Below are 17,108 nucleotides of genomic sequence, written 5' to 3'. Positions count from 1 at the left end.
TCCAGCTCAGAAAGAATACGACGCAGTAACCGCCGGGGGAAGCAGAGGAAGAGGAAGACCTCCACTCCGTTGGAAGGACCAAGTGGAGAAGGCCTGGCTTCGTTTGGAATATCCAATTGGCGCCACGTTACGAAAAGAAGAAACGACTGGCGCGCTGTTGTTAACTCGACTATAATCGCGTAAGCGGTATCTACGCCAGTAAAGAAGAAGAATCTCAATGTGAAATTTTGATGTAATATTTTCAATATGTTAAAATTATTCGTACAGTAGAATTGAAGCAATGTTATTATTAGTTCGTTTTATTTTTGCAACACTTAATTTGAGTGTGTTAATGTATTGGAATAGGTATGCTACAAAACATGCAAAGGAAAAATTTTTAATTACTTTATGTTTGTGTGTTTCCAATTACCTGTTTGTGTTACTAAATATAAAAAATGAACTTCCTCTTGGCATTGGTTTTTTAGTCTTCTTAATGCTGATTTCAGAGAGACGTCGAGGTCGTGCAGTTGCTCTAGGTGCTACTTCGGAACGGGATTCTAAACATTGTTAAGGATTTTAATGACAATGAATAGGGTAAGCAGCGTTTAAATTTTATAAAAGTTACTCGGGAATGCATTAATGGCCCTAATTTATACATATAGGTACATGTAATTGTATAACTATTTGTACAAACGTATTTTAAAATAATGTCTTAAAATATATATATATTTTCTTAAACCACATTTTAGAATTATACTATTTAACATCTTAATTAAATGAAATGCTTAAAAAAATTAACTTGATCCATTTAATACACATTCGTTGAAGACTTACCTTCTAGTTCCTCATCGCATATTTCGTCCTCTTCACCTTCAGAAGTAGTACCCTCATCCCTGATATTATATTTTCGAGAAAGTATTTAAATACTCAGAAACTTAATAAAATGCCTGTATACCGCCAGGAGTCAAACACTCCACAAAGTTGAACTTACAATTTTTCTATTTCAATACAATGTCCGTCCAAATCCATTTCAATATTCATATTTTCCTCTTCTGCACCGTCAATAGTTGGAGTGGGGCTGTGTGATTTATTATTTTTACCATCATCAATTTCTTCTTCCTTTTCGATTGTTGTTAAGGAATCTGCATCAGCAAGATTATCAACAGCAATAGCCAAGAAAACGTTCAACAATATATAATTGCCGCATATGAATAAAATTATAAAATAGATGCAAGCCAATGCACCAAATGTTTTTATTCCTCCATAGGCAAGTATTCCGTCATACATAACCACATTCCAATCTTCACCAGTAAGAATCTGAAACGAAATTTTTACAAACGTATCAAAATCGTTATGCGTTAATTTTAGAACACTCTTTGCGAATTCGCGTATTTAATCTACATAGGTACGTATTCGTATTTGTGTGTGTTTCTATGTATAATCAAGCTTTTTCGGATGTTGTTCTTGCAAATTATTAGGTGTGTGGGCTTTTTACGAGCTACTTCCGTATTAGAACCACCATTCGAAACTAAACTTATACATTAATTAAATTTAATATATGGGGGATAGAAAAAATAATAGACGAATTCTATACACTTTTATCACTATTTGCATCATTATCAGGAAATTTTCTGTATAAAGCAAAACTCAGGTACTCATATTCAGTATCCGAGGGTCCGGGATTCTTATAGTTCCTTTGCAATAATTTGTAGATGCCACACTTCGATATACAAATAGTGCTGTGTAAACTAAAGATCATTCACTTAAAAGTAAACAAATGCTTTTGACTTAGCTAAATGCAAACAATAGCTTTTGACTTGGTAAAGGTAAATAAAAGGGGCATTGATCTCATAAATTCTAAACAAAAATGTCAAATATATGAATTCATCTCAAAATGAGCGGTGTATAGGCTTGTGAGGGCTGCACCAATTTCATAATTTTCATTTGTATATTCGGTGTTTCGGGCTAAAATTTAATTATGGTAAAATAGTGTAAAAACATTACCTGAAAAACAGTTAATAAACTTTGCCAAAAGCAATCGAAATTCCAACGAGGTTTTTCTTCTGATGGTTTGAAATTAAACTTCCCTCCAAAAACTTGCATACCCAAAAGAGCAAATATTACTATAAAAAGAAATAGCAATAACAAGAGGGAAGCGATTGACTGTATTGAATTCAACAAAGATGCCACAAGATTGGAAAGAGATCGCCAATACCTGTAAAGCAAATAATTATGATGAACAACGTATTAATGTAAGCCGTTAAATAAGTATTCAAACAAACAAATTGACGTTCTAAACTTTTCAAGTGAGATCCCTGTGGGGATCGACTTCTTCACCTACCATAAGTACTATTTTGTCAAAACTTCTCTATTCAAATTATTAAACTCTCTGTATCTGACTACAGGTATAATAGTTCTGTTCACCCAAATAGCGTTTATAATACCTAAAATTTGTCGAGAAATATAACAGTTTGGAGAAAATTATGATATCTTTATAGAACTTGGTACAAATGTTCCCTGGCTTTCCTAAGAAGTTGGTATTACAAGTAGACAGAATTGGACTATTGTCTATAAACATATAATAATAATAACAGTGATAGTTACATGCATTAACTATATATAGGAACTGTGGTGATTCATCGATCGATTTCATTAAATTTCATTACGGAATTCTTGTATAGTATATGAAAGTCCATACTTTCACTTAATTTTACTACACATAGGTCAATATATAAAACAAACAGAAGTTTGAAAATCATCATATTAGGTATACGGGGTCTAAGGGATTTATTGGCCCAAATTTATCCCTTTTTGCCACCTAGGTTTATTACTATCACAAAAATAGACGGTCTAATAGCGGGATTATGTAACCAGTCTCTAGTCTCTATTTGAAGCATTTTGATGTAAAGTCTCAATTTGTGACTAGTTACTATTCACTAAACAGTCTCTAACGTTAGTCTCAAAATATTGCCTCAAATTTGAGACCTGATAGTTAGCCAGTCACAAAACTAAAAAGAACTCTTGTCTGCCATTTTGAATATACTGAAGAAGAGATCATCATAGATATTAATCGATTGTTGTTTTTTATATTTTGTAAGCAACTCAAACACGAAAAGGTTAAAAATAAATAAATTTTACATAAATTTCGTACATTTTATGAAACAAAGTCAACATATATTTTTATTTTTATTCATAATTATGTTTTTTGACTATATTATAAAAAATTTAATATTTGTTATCGACATATTTATTTTCATTTACGTGTAAAAACATCTCTGAATACTGAAATGTAATAGATTTTGTGACTGTCATTTACAGAATAGCAAAATCGTCTTAAGTTTCAAAAATTGTCTCTAACTTAAAATCTCAAATTTAGAGACTTGAGACTGTATCACAGTACAGAATCGCACGGTAAATTTTTAAGGTAATTATGCTCGTTTTGTTATCACATCATCTCGACAATTTTTCATCATTAAATTATCTTAATCCGCATCCAAAATTTATAAGTACGTTGAAGTATTAATATAATTCAGTAAAAACATCTTATAAAGGCTAGGAGAAAAGACGGACCGATTGAACTTATTGTTGGTATCAAATCTCATAATTCTCAGCAAACCATTCCTTTACAATAATACTATCGCACAAATCTAATCTATATGGAATGTCTACTAGTTAGACGAAAAGTATTATAATGGATATATGGAAAGCATGGAATTGGTTCGATCTAAATTTTAAATAAAGTCTTAACTTACTTTGTGACTTTAAAAACTCGTAAGAGTCGAACGCAACGTAGTACTGATACTCCCAATGGCGGCATTATCCCCGTGTTTGTTAGTATTGTTTCCGTTATACTACCAATCACAACAAAACAATCGAAACGATTAAACAGCGACACAAAATATCCTTGAAATCCCAAACTATACATTTTAAGCATCATTTCACAGGTAAATAATCCAATGAAGAATATATTTGTATACTCTATAAGAATAATTACACTTTATATTGAGGATAAAATGTAAATGAATAGTTACCTTGAAAGTTATCGAGCCAAATTGGTTGCCCATAATGTTCGGTAGCAAGTACGCCGGTATTCAGAAACACTAACATTATTATTAGCCAATAAAAAGCTTGCGATTTTACAGCTTTCCTACAAGACCGTCGCATTCTGCGGTTCAGACGATCTAAATCTTTCTTTTTCTTACGCCACCAGGATTCAGATATTTGAATTTCTTGACCCTCCTCTTCCATTTGATCCATTGAATTGGCCTCATTGGTCGGTTTTGTTTTTCCATCTTGCAATAAATTACCATCGACATCAGGTTCAATATCTTCCGCTTGGGTAATCCAATCCAGATAGCCGCGCACATCTTCTTCTATTTGTTGTTTTTCCCTAAGTTTTTGAAAGTCTCCACGGTTTTTAGCTTTTGTGCGCTCTTTTGAAAATTCACCAGACAACACACCGAGAATTAAATTCATTACGAAAAAGGCCCCTAATATAACCATTGAAACGAAGTAAATCCATTGCCACGTACTTCCCATGGCATCTTGAATCTATTGTATAAATACGAATGTAAACAAAGCTAAGTTTGTGCGTGAGTAGTATCCTTACGTTATACAGCACATCTGTCCAACCTTCTAAAGTAACACACTGAAACACGGTCAACATAGCCAAACCAAAGTTATCGAAATTAGTTATACCATAATTAGGGCCGTCCCATTTTTCATGGCATACATAACCTTCTTGACATTGAAATCCAGTACCACATGGGTGTTCATCTTTCATATGTTCACCTTTATTAGTCGAAGTAAATTAACCAAAAAGTAATAATATTTATTATTTACTTATATACGCTCGTGGCCACGCAATGCTTACCACCAGCTACTCTCGTAGTATTTCATTTTACTCTTGCTACTGCTCTCACTTTGTCGGGAGCCACAGCATAGCCTTAGCATAACAATGTAAATAATGTGCTCTACTCTGCTTTGTTAGGTAAAAAACTATAGCTGGGGCGGGAGCAAAAAATTAAATTCTGCGCTATGCTCTGGCATAGCGGTAGCAAAAAATTGGGAGCGGTAGCACAGCAGAGCTTATGAAAATTTTCATGTGCTACAGCTCCCGCATGTGTTTGTTGTTTTTTTTTCTTTTTTGCTATTTTCTGTCATAATATTTGAATTAATTGAATATTTCAAACAAAACGCATTGTTTTGTATAACTGACAAGAGCTATAGCGTCTAAAGTCAAAGCGATGCCATAAAATGCCTCTGATCTGTAGGAATTTAAAGATAAAAAATCAGGATTGTAGTGTATTTTCAATGGAAAATTTTTACATGCCTCGGTCCAGTTCTTAATATTAATATTTAGGGCTAAAATTTTCAGGGAATTTTTTTGGAGTATTTCCAAGGAAATTTCGTGACGGGACTGAAAAAAATTAATAGTTCAAAAAACAAACTAATGTATATAAAAAGGGGGAAAGTATATGTAGTTAAAATTAATTTCGAAAATTCATAGTAATTGAGTATTGTAATACATTTGGAATACATAGATGATGTTTTTGGTAATATAAAAATGGTAAATATTTAACATAATAAAAAAAAAATTATAATTTATTCAATTATTATCTAATTCACTTTATTAATATATTTCTTAAAATATTTGATTTTAGATTTATAAGATTTATAAAGTCACTTGACGCAACAAGTGCCAAAATGATTTGCATAACATTTTTTTGTTTGAATTATTCAATTAATTCAAATATTATGACAGAAAATAGCAAAAAAGAAAAAAAACAGCAAGCACATGCGGGAGCTGTAGCACATGAAAATTTTCATTAGCTCTGCTGTGCTACCGCTCCCAATTTTTTGCTACCGCTACGCCAGAGCTTAGCGCAGAATTTAATTTTTTGCTCCCGCTCCAGCTATAGTTTTTTACCTAATAAAACTCGGAGCAGAGTAGAGCACATACTTTACATTGTTATGCTAAGGCTATGCTGTGGCTCCCGACAAAGTGAGAGCGGTAGCGATAGCATAGCAATAATTAGATTAATTAATTAATAGAAACTTTGCTGCTACGGAGTAGTAAATGAGAACCCTGCTTACCACTATACTTTCTTAATTTTTTCTCGCACTTTTTCTTTCATTATAAAGTGTTGTCAAATATGCAAAACACTTGAAAATATTGAGTGGTAAGCTTTACGTGGCAACGAGTGTAAATGACTAACCAGTATCTGGGCGAAGGCAAGTTTTATGTAATTTTCCAGAAAACAGCTCTAATCCAATAATTGCGTATATGATAATGACAAATAAAACTAGTAAAGCAATATGTAAAAGTGGTATCATAGCTCGAAGGATCGAATTCAGTACAACCTGTAAACCTTTAACGAATAGCAGTTAAAATTGGTAATTATTTTTTTGAAACATAATTTATATATACATAATAATAAAACAAGTAAGGAAGGGCAACGTTCGGGTGCAACCGAACATTTTATACTCTCGCAACTTACAAGAATCAAAGCCAGGGAAATACTTTATGGTGTAAAACGTCAACCTGAGAATCGAAATCGAAGCAATTTTATATATACATATACTAAACAATACATATATAACCCTGTTAGTTAGAGACACAAAAACGATTATATGTAGTATATGGAAGTTGGGGTAGTATCGACTAGATTTTATCTATTTTTCCCAATACCACATACTATTAACATGTCACATACTAAAAACCAATCATATAGAGTAAAGACAGGCGGATGTTCGATAATCCTGATATTAGTCATATAGTCAAGTCATAGGTTAGTCAAGTTTTCGCTCAAATTTATCTATGTTAGGCACAAAGGTACACTGTTATGAGTAAAACACATTTTCACTGAGATACTGAGATAAGTCACATATTGGTCGATATATGCGGTACGAGGTTCCCCGGAAGTTCGATTATATTTATATTATGTAGGTATATGGGGGATAAGGGAAGTATTGTTCCGATTCAACCCATTTTTGACATACAGACATACCATTATAATAGAAGCATTATCCCTTAATTTCAGTTATCTATGTCACTCATTGACCCATATTTTCGATCAAAAGTCAACTATAGGTACTGAGGTCCAAATATTTGGTGCCTGGGGCTTGAACCATTTTTGTTGGATATGAACAATTTTTGGCATACACTAAAGGTATTATTCATGCTAAGTTTAATCCCGTTATACTAATTGCTTCTTGATTTGTGTACTGGAAAGTAAAAAATCAAGTGGACTTTAAAATTGTTCTATATGGAAAGTAGGCGTGGTTATTGTCCGAATTCGCAACGTGACATAGGAATGTAAAAAGAATACCGCGTACCAATTTTTTACGAAATCGGTTAGTCGCGTCCAGAGATAAGGGAATTCACCAAAAAGTGGGCGGTACCACGCCCAATGACCAATTTTCACTCTATAAATCCTTCACATACCATCTTGAAGATATAATTTAATGCCTCTGGCGTATTTAGTTATTGATTTATAGCGCTTTTAGTAGTTTTTAACAGTATCGTTATATGGGGAGTGAGCGAGGTTATCCTCTGATTTCATCCATTTTCACACTATCGGTAGAAGTTCTTATAAGATTTGTACTCAGCAAATTTAGTTGTTGTAGCTTATGTGGCTTAGGAGACGGATGGTTAGCGGACGGGTCCACGTCCACTTTTTAAAATATTTTGCCCACAGGTGTTCCTTGCTACTGCGATCCTCTGTACCAAATTACAGCTTTATATCGTAATTTAGTGCTTAGTTACAACACTTTATATGTTTTATATGTTTTCGGTTAATGGCGATTTGTGGGCGTGGCAGTGGTCCGATTGCGCCCATCTACGAACTCGAAATTGTTTTTGTACTAAGGAACCAACATACCAAGTTTCATCGAGAGATCTTAATTTTTACTCAAGTTACAGCTTGCACGGTCGGACGGACAGACAAACAGTCAACTGGATTTCTTCTTTTTATATAAATATAACCCTATATCTATCTCGATTAGTTTTAGGTGATACGTACAACCGTTAGGTTGTAGCAACTGGTTGCAAGAGTATAAAAAGGACGGACCGAACATTAGATATATTCGTACGCATAATGTTTCATTTACTCAGCGAAGTCCTAGTGACTCTTCCGCAATGACAACGTAGTTGCTTATGTTATCTCTTAACCACATTTGAGCAATCTTGTTGTTTCAATGTAAATGAAAACTCGCCACCTTCCGTAACGTGGATATTAACACAAATTGGATTTTTTTTACGAAAAATACATTATATATATAATAACAATATTCCAAAGTTTATAAACAAAATTAAATACAAACTCATACCATGTTTATGATTTACATATTTTCTTAAAAATCAGATCACTGTTAATGTTTTAAACAGCTTCATCGCTTTTTTTTTCGCAGATATCACAGAGAGTTAATTTTTTTTTACTTTAGGAAAAGAGGTATGGTCAACTATATTGGAAAAATTCGTGGCAAAAATCCGAACTTCCTACTTCGAAAATTTTCACATCACTTTGTTACTACAATAGCAGTCCAAACTGTAGGACATATGACGACATACATATAACCATTTGTATTTACCATCCTCAATAAATGCGTGATGTTGGCAACCAACTTCACATGGGCCAGCAGCGGATATCTCCTTTTTATAAAATTGAATTAAGTGAATTATACAGTTTTTATATACAACCTCGTAAACAATATGATTCACTTTTTACATGATAACTCAACCTTTGAACGTATAAATCGTAAGAATGATGACCGTATACAGAAGGAGCAAAAAGAAGAAGGAAGTAACAGAAAAAAATCAAAAATTGATTGAAGTGGAAGGAACCGTTGAAAACATCGAAATGCAAGACTCGAACGTGTGTTGTAATTTGGTGAATTCAAGCGATCTATTAGAGTTGATGTTCGAGAATATGAGGATGTGACTATTACAATTGAAAAGTGGTTTAAAATGGCATTTCAAACTCTTTACGCACACCTACAAACGAAACCATTGGTTTTCAGAAAAGGTAAAATAACAGCTGGTACGATGAGTAGTGCCGTGTCGCAGTGGAGATAAAACAGACTGCCTACCTCGTAACGTTACAATTGATCAATTGGCAAACAAAAAAGGAAAGACGCCAAAATGAGTGAGTACGAAGAGCTTGACAAGCTGGCCGACAGGGAAATATTGCGATAGCGCCGAAGGGTGCGTTATCTTTAGAAGTTGAAGTTGATAATGTAATATCTGATCACAAAATAAACAATTAAATTATTGTCGATTGAGTGTTTTTATTTCGCAATTCCAATTAGAAGTTAATGCTTAGGACATTTTTTCCCCCGATTAGACAAAGAGAATACACAAGAGGTCGAATTTAAATGCTGCAATATTATAGAGATGGTGCCAGAATTTAAAAACTATGTAATTAATTAATGAATACAACCCTTTAGCTAACCTGATTCAACATGCTATTCTGGTGAAAATAATACCAAAAGACGATTTTATTCATTTCAATGAGAGTCCAACTCGATTATCTGCAGAGCATGACATTGTTATGAGCCAAGTAGACGAGTGGTTTAAACTTGGTATAGTTCGTGAGTCCAACGCAAACATAGACAGTAAAATGACCTTGCAAAAAACCGTTTTTGATTTTGTAACTTGCCAACAGTGTTCATGCAGTAAGTAAACTATATTTTATGAAGTTTATTCAAAATTATACTATCTTAGCTTGGCATAGCTTAGCAGAATTTCAGATTGGTCCCGTGCAGCAGTAAGGAATACTTGATTTGAAGACAGCCCTTATGCAAGAGCGTAAGACATTAGTAGATGAGCATGAAGAAAGTGACAAATCTCACCCCAAGAAGAACAGCCACATTGTTACTTTCACGAAGTCAAAGCTGCGTACTTAACAACAAAGAGGTTTCGCCATTATTCAATGGGAATTCAGTATGAATTGTATAGCGAAAAAAGTAGTACTTCAATGGTTTATGAGTTTTCAAGATTTTAACCGTAATATTGAAGATCGAGTAGGAGACAGAATGAAGAACAGCCTAAGCCGTTATAGAATTGTGGTGGTTACATCGCAGAAAAGTACAAATTCCGAAGGCCAAACAACATGATGATCACCTAAGAGCGAAAGCTGCAATTCTCGACGACACACCATACGCGGATTATGTCACGAAAACCGGGGTACTATACAAGCATGGAAGGAACGAGAGCTATTTGTAGTACCGAGAAATATGGAAAAATAAATTATACGAAACGTTTACAATTTTGGTAACATAAGCTCGCACAAAACGATGCACGCGATCCGAGAAGATTTTATCATAGCACATTTAGAAAAAAAAAGAAGCAGCACATGTCAGACTGAGTTGAGTGCATCCATGTCGATCATTTGGATATCTTAGGTTCCACGTCGAAGTATATTTACCCTTTATTTTATGGTTTTTCTAAATTATTTTTCTATTCGTTTCTTCAGTATTGTTGAGGGTCTTCCATGAGGATCGTCGTACCCTGAGAGAAGAATGCAGGGCGAATATTTAGAAAGCTCAGGAATCGTATAAAAGAAACTTTGACAAATAATGAAAGAAAGGTACAGAAAAACAAAGAGGAGATTTCAATAAAAGTAACTCATTTTTCGAATAAAACGTTATCAAACTAATGGAACCCAGGGTTACATACACTATCGTGGATAATATGAATCTTCAGGCACTTTTCGAAGTTGATGAAGATATGACATCTGGTACAAATGATGAGAAAGATGACCGAATGTAATGTTGGCAGCCAACTTCCCATGGAGCGGAGGGAAAGAAAGGCAAAAGGAGACAGGTGAAGCGAAGGCAACAGATAATTTTTTTGCTGCCATAATTTCGATTTAAAACAAAAATTTCAAAAAGTAAGTAGGAAAGTCGCTATCGCACAATGAAGCTTTTTTTTTGAAATTTGACAAAATGGCGGCGGTTTGAACAAAAAGTATCGAATTGGGCCCTTTTTTCGTCAGTTTTTCGTAGAAGAAAATAGGAAGCTTTCAAAAAAAAAAAAAACAAAAACAAGGTTGCATAGCACGATAGAGAATGACGTTAAAAAAGTTCTTTCCCAAGTGGAATTAGATATCTTCAAAAGTATTGCTTTGAGAGTGGAAACCATTTTGAAAAACACCCTTCTGAGAAAAACGCGTTTAAAGACTGTGTCGCTCCGTTCCCTACTCTGTTTCTACAAGAAACGCTGCAGCGACCGTAAAAATTTGAATTTCGATTTAAAAATTTCAGAGAATGTTTACTACAGTGTATACTATCCGATAATGCAACAAAAAAATAGATTTTTCGAAAATTTCACACTGAGACGATCCCTTAGTAAACAACCAACATATATACATTTATGTATGTCTTTTTACATAAATGGTATACCCAAGCAAAATAAATACAATAAAATCATATATTTTTTTTAATATCGATGTATTTCTAATGTAATAAATGGTATACCGAGGAAAAGAAATCCAGTAAAATTTATGCTTTTAAATACCAACGGGTTTCTAATGTTCAGTCCAGCTTTAGAAGTGCAACCATTAGTTTTAAATAATTCATTGACTTAAGTAATTATATATAATAGATATTATTTGATTTGTCAAATTAATTTAAAAAATAACTTACTTGGAACTCCAGAAACAAGTCGAAGAGGTCGTAGCACTCGGAAAGCTCGAAGTGCTTTTACATCGAAACCTTCCTTCATAAGATTTGAAAGAACAGTACTTATCATGCTACCAAAAAGTATTGAAAACATAAGTACTATTAAATTTCTTATTTTCCTTCATGTGAATTTATATATGGAAGTAAACCAGACATTAGCAATACATTTATATTGTTAAAAAATCGCATATATAGTTTTGTTTATTTTAGATCAGTTTTACTGATTAAAGGGTAACAACGTTTTTTAGCGAAGAACAAAATAATTTCTACACTAAGAATGCTTCATGACGCTATTACGCATAGTTTGTTGATTCGCTGCAGACTAACGTTTGCCGAATCGAAGACAACCATAATTTAATAAATATAAACTCAACGTTTAAAAGGGCGCAACAAATCACGCAAGAAAGGCAACTGATCAAGTTTAAAACCAGGTAAGGGTTACGTAAAAATGTTTCAAAAACCTCTTGTAAGAGAGAGGTTAGAGAGGTTCCCCAGCAAGAAATCAATAGCAATGGAATTGACCTTCCATGAAAGTAAAAAAGAACACTGTAATCTCTTGTCAACGAGTGCTATTTTGAACTATTTTAACACAAAATTTCTTTCTGAACAGGAATACATAACATAATGAAAGTATTTTTCAATGCCTCACAAACTTATCCATAGCAAAATTAATGTTTACATTTTTAGTATTTTCGTGTAAAGATATCATGACTTTCTCAAACACTTTATAAAATTCATACATATGTATGTGTATAATAGATAAAATTAGACATTGAGAATAAAGAAATGGATATTTATATACAGCATTGATTAATATCTGGTAACATTATATTTATAAATTTTTTGATAAATTAGGAGCGTTAAAACACATCCCGATAATTTCAAATTATCCGATTCAAGTTATAATGCCAATTGATGATAATAAAGCGTACAAAATCTATGCGCGTCAAGAAGTCAAAATAAGAATAGAAAGAAAATATCACTTACCCTATAACCACAATAAAAAAATCTAAAATATTCCACCCATTTCTCAAATACGAGCCGCTGTGTAGTAGAAATCCATACGCAATTATTTTCATAACACATTCTGCTGTAAATATTACTAAAAATATATATTCTATCTTTTCCTGTAAAAAAAAGAAGCTTGTAATTAAATAAGTATCTGCATACGTATTGTGATCATAAAACATACCAAAGCCTGATTAGTTACATTGGAATCGCTATATGGATAAGGGGTGTAAACCGCTAAGGCAACACAATTAGCAAAAATAGTTAACAATATCAAATACTCGAATGGTCTGTAAATTATTAAATGTTAAATTTATTTTTTTATATATAGGAAAATCGCGTGAGATTCCTATATAATACTCATACACGTACATTAGTAAATAAGTTTTATTTTTTAAGATAATATCAGTAATTGAAAAGGATGCTTCCACTCGACTATACTGATGCATAATGCCCGAAGTGGGTTTTTTATCCCCAAACAAAATAAAACACGTTGAGGTCGATCAGGTTGCGGCTTCCCCCCTCGTCTTTGCGGCCGCTTTTGCGTAGTAGTATTAGTTACTGTCTTTTGCTGGTTTATTCCACCAGCAATTGTTGTGCCATTTATAGTGTCGGGAATGTTTGATGTCCCAAGATTAACATCAGTTCCCAAAGGTCCATTTGCTAAAAATTGATGCGAGTACATTTCAAAGAATAGGATTGGTTAATGCCAATATCAGCCATGATTTGAGTATTATATCGAATCATCAAATATTTTTAACAAATTTACTATTAGAAATGAATTCCTAAATTTTTCGCTGTTCTACAGATACACAATTAGACTGGGTTTACACACGAAGACCTTAGTCGCTGATAGTCGACCGACACAAGCCCGAAACTTTCGAGTCGGACAATTTTCTGCATTCCCTATCCCATCATATCTTAAATCCTTGAACTTGGAGCGTATGCGGTGCGCAAAAATACTTTATATTAGCTAGCTTTTTATTAGATTTTCATCATAAATATTTCATGTTATCATATCATAACATGTGCTTTATTTTGGACATACAATTATTTGCCAGTATTTATGGTATACATACAATCCGACCATATTACAAATATGCATTTGAAACCAAGCACAGGTGCAAAATGAAAAAACCCTCACAATGAAAAGGAATGCCGAATTGCGTAGCAGAGAAATTGTTGTTACGAACAAGAACATAGAGCAAAGTCCCTTCATCTTTCCTTGTTGTTCGTCCCCTCGCTTATAAAACAACCCGTTTGGTCGATAAAAGTCTTCGTGAGTGAACCTACACCTAGGAAATATAGACTCACATTTTTAACTAAAAATTTAATATTTTATAATGTTTATAGTTAGTATACATATAAATGTTTTTTCAAACATACCAAATGTTGGATAAGCAGCTACCTGTCCTTTATCAAAATTTTCTTTACTTGCTAAACTATTATTGTTTGTACGCTTAATTGCTCCGCCATCAGTTCCACCTGGTTGCTCTCGATTGCTTTCAAGATCCATGTTGCCAAAAATATCTTTAGAACGTTGGTCGGACATAAAAGTCTCCGATATATCAAAATGATGTTTAGCGTTGTCTTCGTTTTCTTTTCTTTTCTGTTCGTAATATTTTATTAATGAATAATCGAATGATTTGTATTGGCTCAAAGGCTGGAATTCTTTATTTACATTACAATAGTCTAACCGAGTTTTTAAGCTTTTGATCCCTCCACGCTCGATGACGTTGCCAACATTCAAATTTTTCGAATTTATATCGTTAGTGTTATCTTCCAAACTCTTACAATCAATATCTAAATCAGCTTTATTATCATTTAAATTCAATAATTGCAGTTCGCTGCAACTATCGCAGTCGGTGAAATCGCCTGAGCCGTGTCTTAAAATCGTTTTAAGTTCTGTTAATGGTGCTTGTGTTTCTATCTCAATAAAAACTGTAGATTTACAATTAGGATTACTTGTTTGGTTTAAAAATGTCTGATGAGGTACGTCCCAGCTAAGCTCAACAGTTTTATTATGTTGACACTGTTCCACAAATTGAGAATGATATATTGACGGCGGTTGAGCTTGCGCAGTGTTGCTTGCAGAATCACAATCACCCAAAAAACTGCTTAATACACCAACACCAAAACCATGCAATGTACTGTTATCACCCGTTATATCACAATTACAACTATTACTACTACTGCTACTCCTACTTCCACTTCCACTCCTACTTTTACTATAATTACGTTTGTCGGCACTACTACTGCTACTCCCACTGCTATTTACGTTTGCATTAATTGTGTTACATGAGTTATCTACATTATTGCTTGGGCGTTTAATGCATTCGTGTTCTTTTGCATTGACATTGGATTTAATGCTGTCGTTACTTTTCTTGTAGCATTCATTTGGTATGGGTTTTGAACAGCTTATTATTTGTTGGATTGATTGGATTTGATTTCCTTCCTCTATTGTCAAAAACTGTCTACCGAAATCTTCATTACTACTTGAATTTAATTTTTTTATAAAAGTACCACCATTTTTTTTTTTAGTTTGTTCGCCGCTTAACTTATTTGTTAATAAATCAAAGCTAGTACCAGTGCTTGTTATTTTGTAACTCTTAGGAATTGGTAATGTTGATGGTACTTGGGTTACATATATCGTTGAGTTTGCATTTGAACATCCATATAACTGTTCTTTCTTGCTATTATCGATCGATTTTTTTTTATGGCTTAATGGCCAATCACCATAACAATTTTTATCTGTTGCATCTAGCCATATATCAGTTGATTTACTGTTGATATCATCAGTTTCATAATACTCGCAGTTTGTGACCAAATATTGTGTTTGCCTAAAAATGTAAAATGCACGTAATAAGAGTTACTAAAGAATGTAATTTTGATCATCAAACTGTTATTTTTAACACCTACAGCTGATCAAGATAGATATATACATAGTTATACATTGTAACGTAGATATATCAAAATGATCAGAATGAAGAAAAATAAACAGGAGGGACGCAAATCATTATGAATATGGAGCTAGACCAAGACATGACCCTATTTCATTCATTCATTTATAACTAAAGACAATACTGTCATTAAAATTCATTATTTATTTATTCATTTATTATTTTATCGGAACTTCAGAATACTTATATTTTTTAAACTTATAATAATAAGTATATAGAGGTTGGCAGAATTCATAAACTGATCCATTTCCGACACCAACCTATAGTATAGTATGTCTAGAAATACACTTTAACTTGTGATAGTATAAATTAACATAATTTACCATTCAGCATATCTAACTGCTTACTTTTTTACTACTTAATCGGAACTAATGAAAGGGATGAAGGAAAAGTGGAATAAAGAATTTTACGTAAAGCATCACAATGTCGGCATTAACTAAATTTGGTATAAAGGTATTATTATACTTACTGTGGTGAAGATGCCGTATGATATTGTTCTGGAACCAAATCGAAACCTTTTTCAGAAAAATTGTTTGTTACGAAATCGGTGTTGTCATTGATTTTATTTGACCCACTTGTCCTTAAAGTAAATTTTTGAGTTGCATAGAAGAGAAGCGAGCCCCGCGAGATGTCAATTTCTTGACTGCTGTTACTTATCTCATTTTGTCTTTGAAGGCAAAGTTGACGTTGACGCAATAGAGTTTCTTCTGGAATAATTGCCGTTATATTGTTAGTTTGATAAACTGTGTCAGTTTTTAGATTACCCCGTATACAAGTATTACAACTATTAAGTTTACACTTCCGGTCGAGATCCTTTAAAATTCGTTTTGGACTCGGCTCATGTCGTCCATATATCTCATCTGAAAAAAAATGGATATACTAGCTGACCTTGAAAAAGTTGTTTTGCATTTCCGTTATTTTTAGGAAATTTTTTTAAAAATAACTAGCACTATAAGTGTTTACAATTGAAATGAGAATGAAGAGCCGTACACTATTAAAGTATATTACATCTAAGTTAAAAAATTATTCTTTATTACAGTAACAAATATATGTATGTATATTAAGTTAAAATTATGATAGCTATCTGTACATCAAAACAGTTAATTTTTATACAACTAATTATGGCAGTTAAAAATAAAGAAAGGTTACTTTTTCAAAGCATTGGAGTGTACACTATTTTTGATCAGTCTGTCTTTAACGAATGCAAACAAACTGGAATATTTTCCTTTAAGAGAACATGCCACCTAAGGCTGAACCCACACCGGGTTAGTCAAAACAGTTTTTCTTGTCTCATACGCAACTGCCCATAGCTCCATATGTGACAGCCCACACCGAACAAAACGAAACGAAAACGTATGTTCGTGCTTTGACTTGTTTGAAGAGCTGTTGTCGAACTTCTTATGTATTTTCATACAACCAACGCACACCAAATGCGACAAAACCGTCTGTGTTGTTGATACATACATACATGCTGAGCTA

General features: G+C 33.2%; 1 protein-coding gene across 4 annotated transcripts in view; it reads right to left on the bottom strand.

The window, feature by feature from the left end:
* Positions 1-16,488, bottom strand: part of LOC120779893 (voltage-dependent calcium channel type D subunit alpha-1) — a 74,820-nt gene extending 58,332 nt beyond the window's left edge. For 2 of the 4 annotated variants that reach the window (XM_040112242.1, XM_040112243.1), the window contains exons 1-15: positions 16,394-16,488; positions 16,099-16,336; positions 14,056-15,509; positions 13,095-13,332; positions 12,854-12,959; positions 12,649-12,788; positions 11,626-11,732; positions 6,198-6,350; positions 4,589-4,770; positions 4,011-4,530; positions 3,732-3,957; positions 1,984-2,194; positions 971-1,296; positions 814-872; positions 410-536 (exon numbers count right to left, since the gene is read on the bottom strand). In XM_040112242.1, coding sequence (XP_039968176.1) covers positions 410-536; positions 814-872; positions 971-1,296; positions 1,984-2,194; positions 3,732-3,957; positions 4,011-4,530; positions 4,589-4,770; positions 6,198-6,350; positions 11,626-11,732; positions 12,649-12,788; positions 12,854-12,959; positions 13,095-13,332; positions 14,056-14,221 — 2,561 coding nt within the window. In that variant the 5' untranslated portion in view covers positions 14,222-15,509; positions 16,099-16,336; positions 16,394-16,488. Of the gene's footprint in view, positions 1-409; positions 537-813; positions 873-970; positions 1,297-1,983; positions 2,195-3,731; positions 3,958-4,010; positions 4,531-4,588; positions 4,878-6,197; positions 6,351-11,625; positions 11,733-12,648; positions 12,789-12,853; positions 12,960-13,094; positions 13,333-14,055; positions 15,510-16,098; positions 16,337-16,393 lie in introns of those variants that run through there. The other 2 variants (XM_040112241.1, XM_040112244.1) reach the window with 2 other exon arrangements.
* Positions 16,489-17,108: the final 620 nt, after the last annotated feature.

This window comes from Bactrocera tryoni, unplaced genomic scaffold, assembly GCF_016617805.1.
Source record: "Bactrocera tryoni isolate S06 unplaced genomic scaffold, CSIRO_BtryS06_freeze2 scaffold_11, whole genome shotgun sequence".
Lineage (NCBI taxonomy): Eukaryota > Metazoa > Arthropoda > Insecta > Diptera > Tephritidae > Bactrocera > Bactrocera tryoni.
Note: the sequence above shows the minus strand (reverse complement) of the source record. Positions and strands in the feature narration are given on the sequence as shown.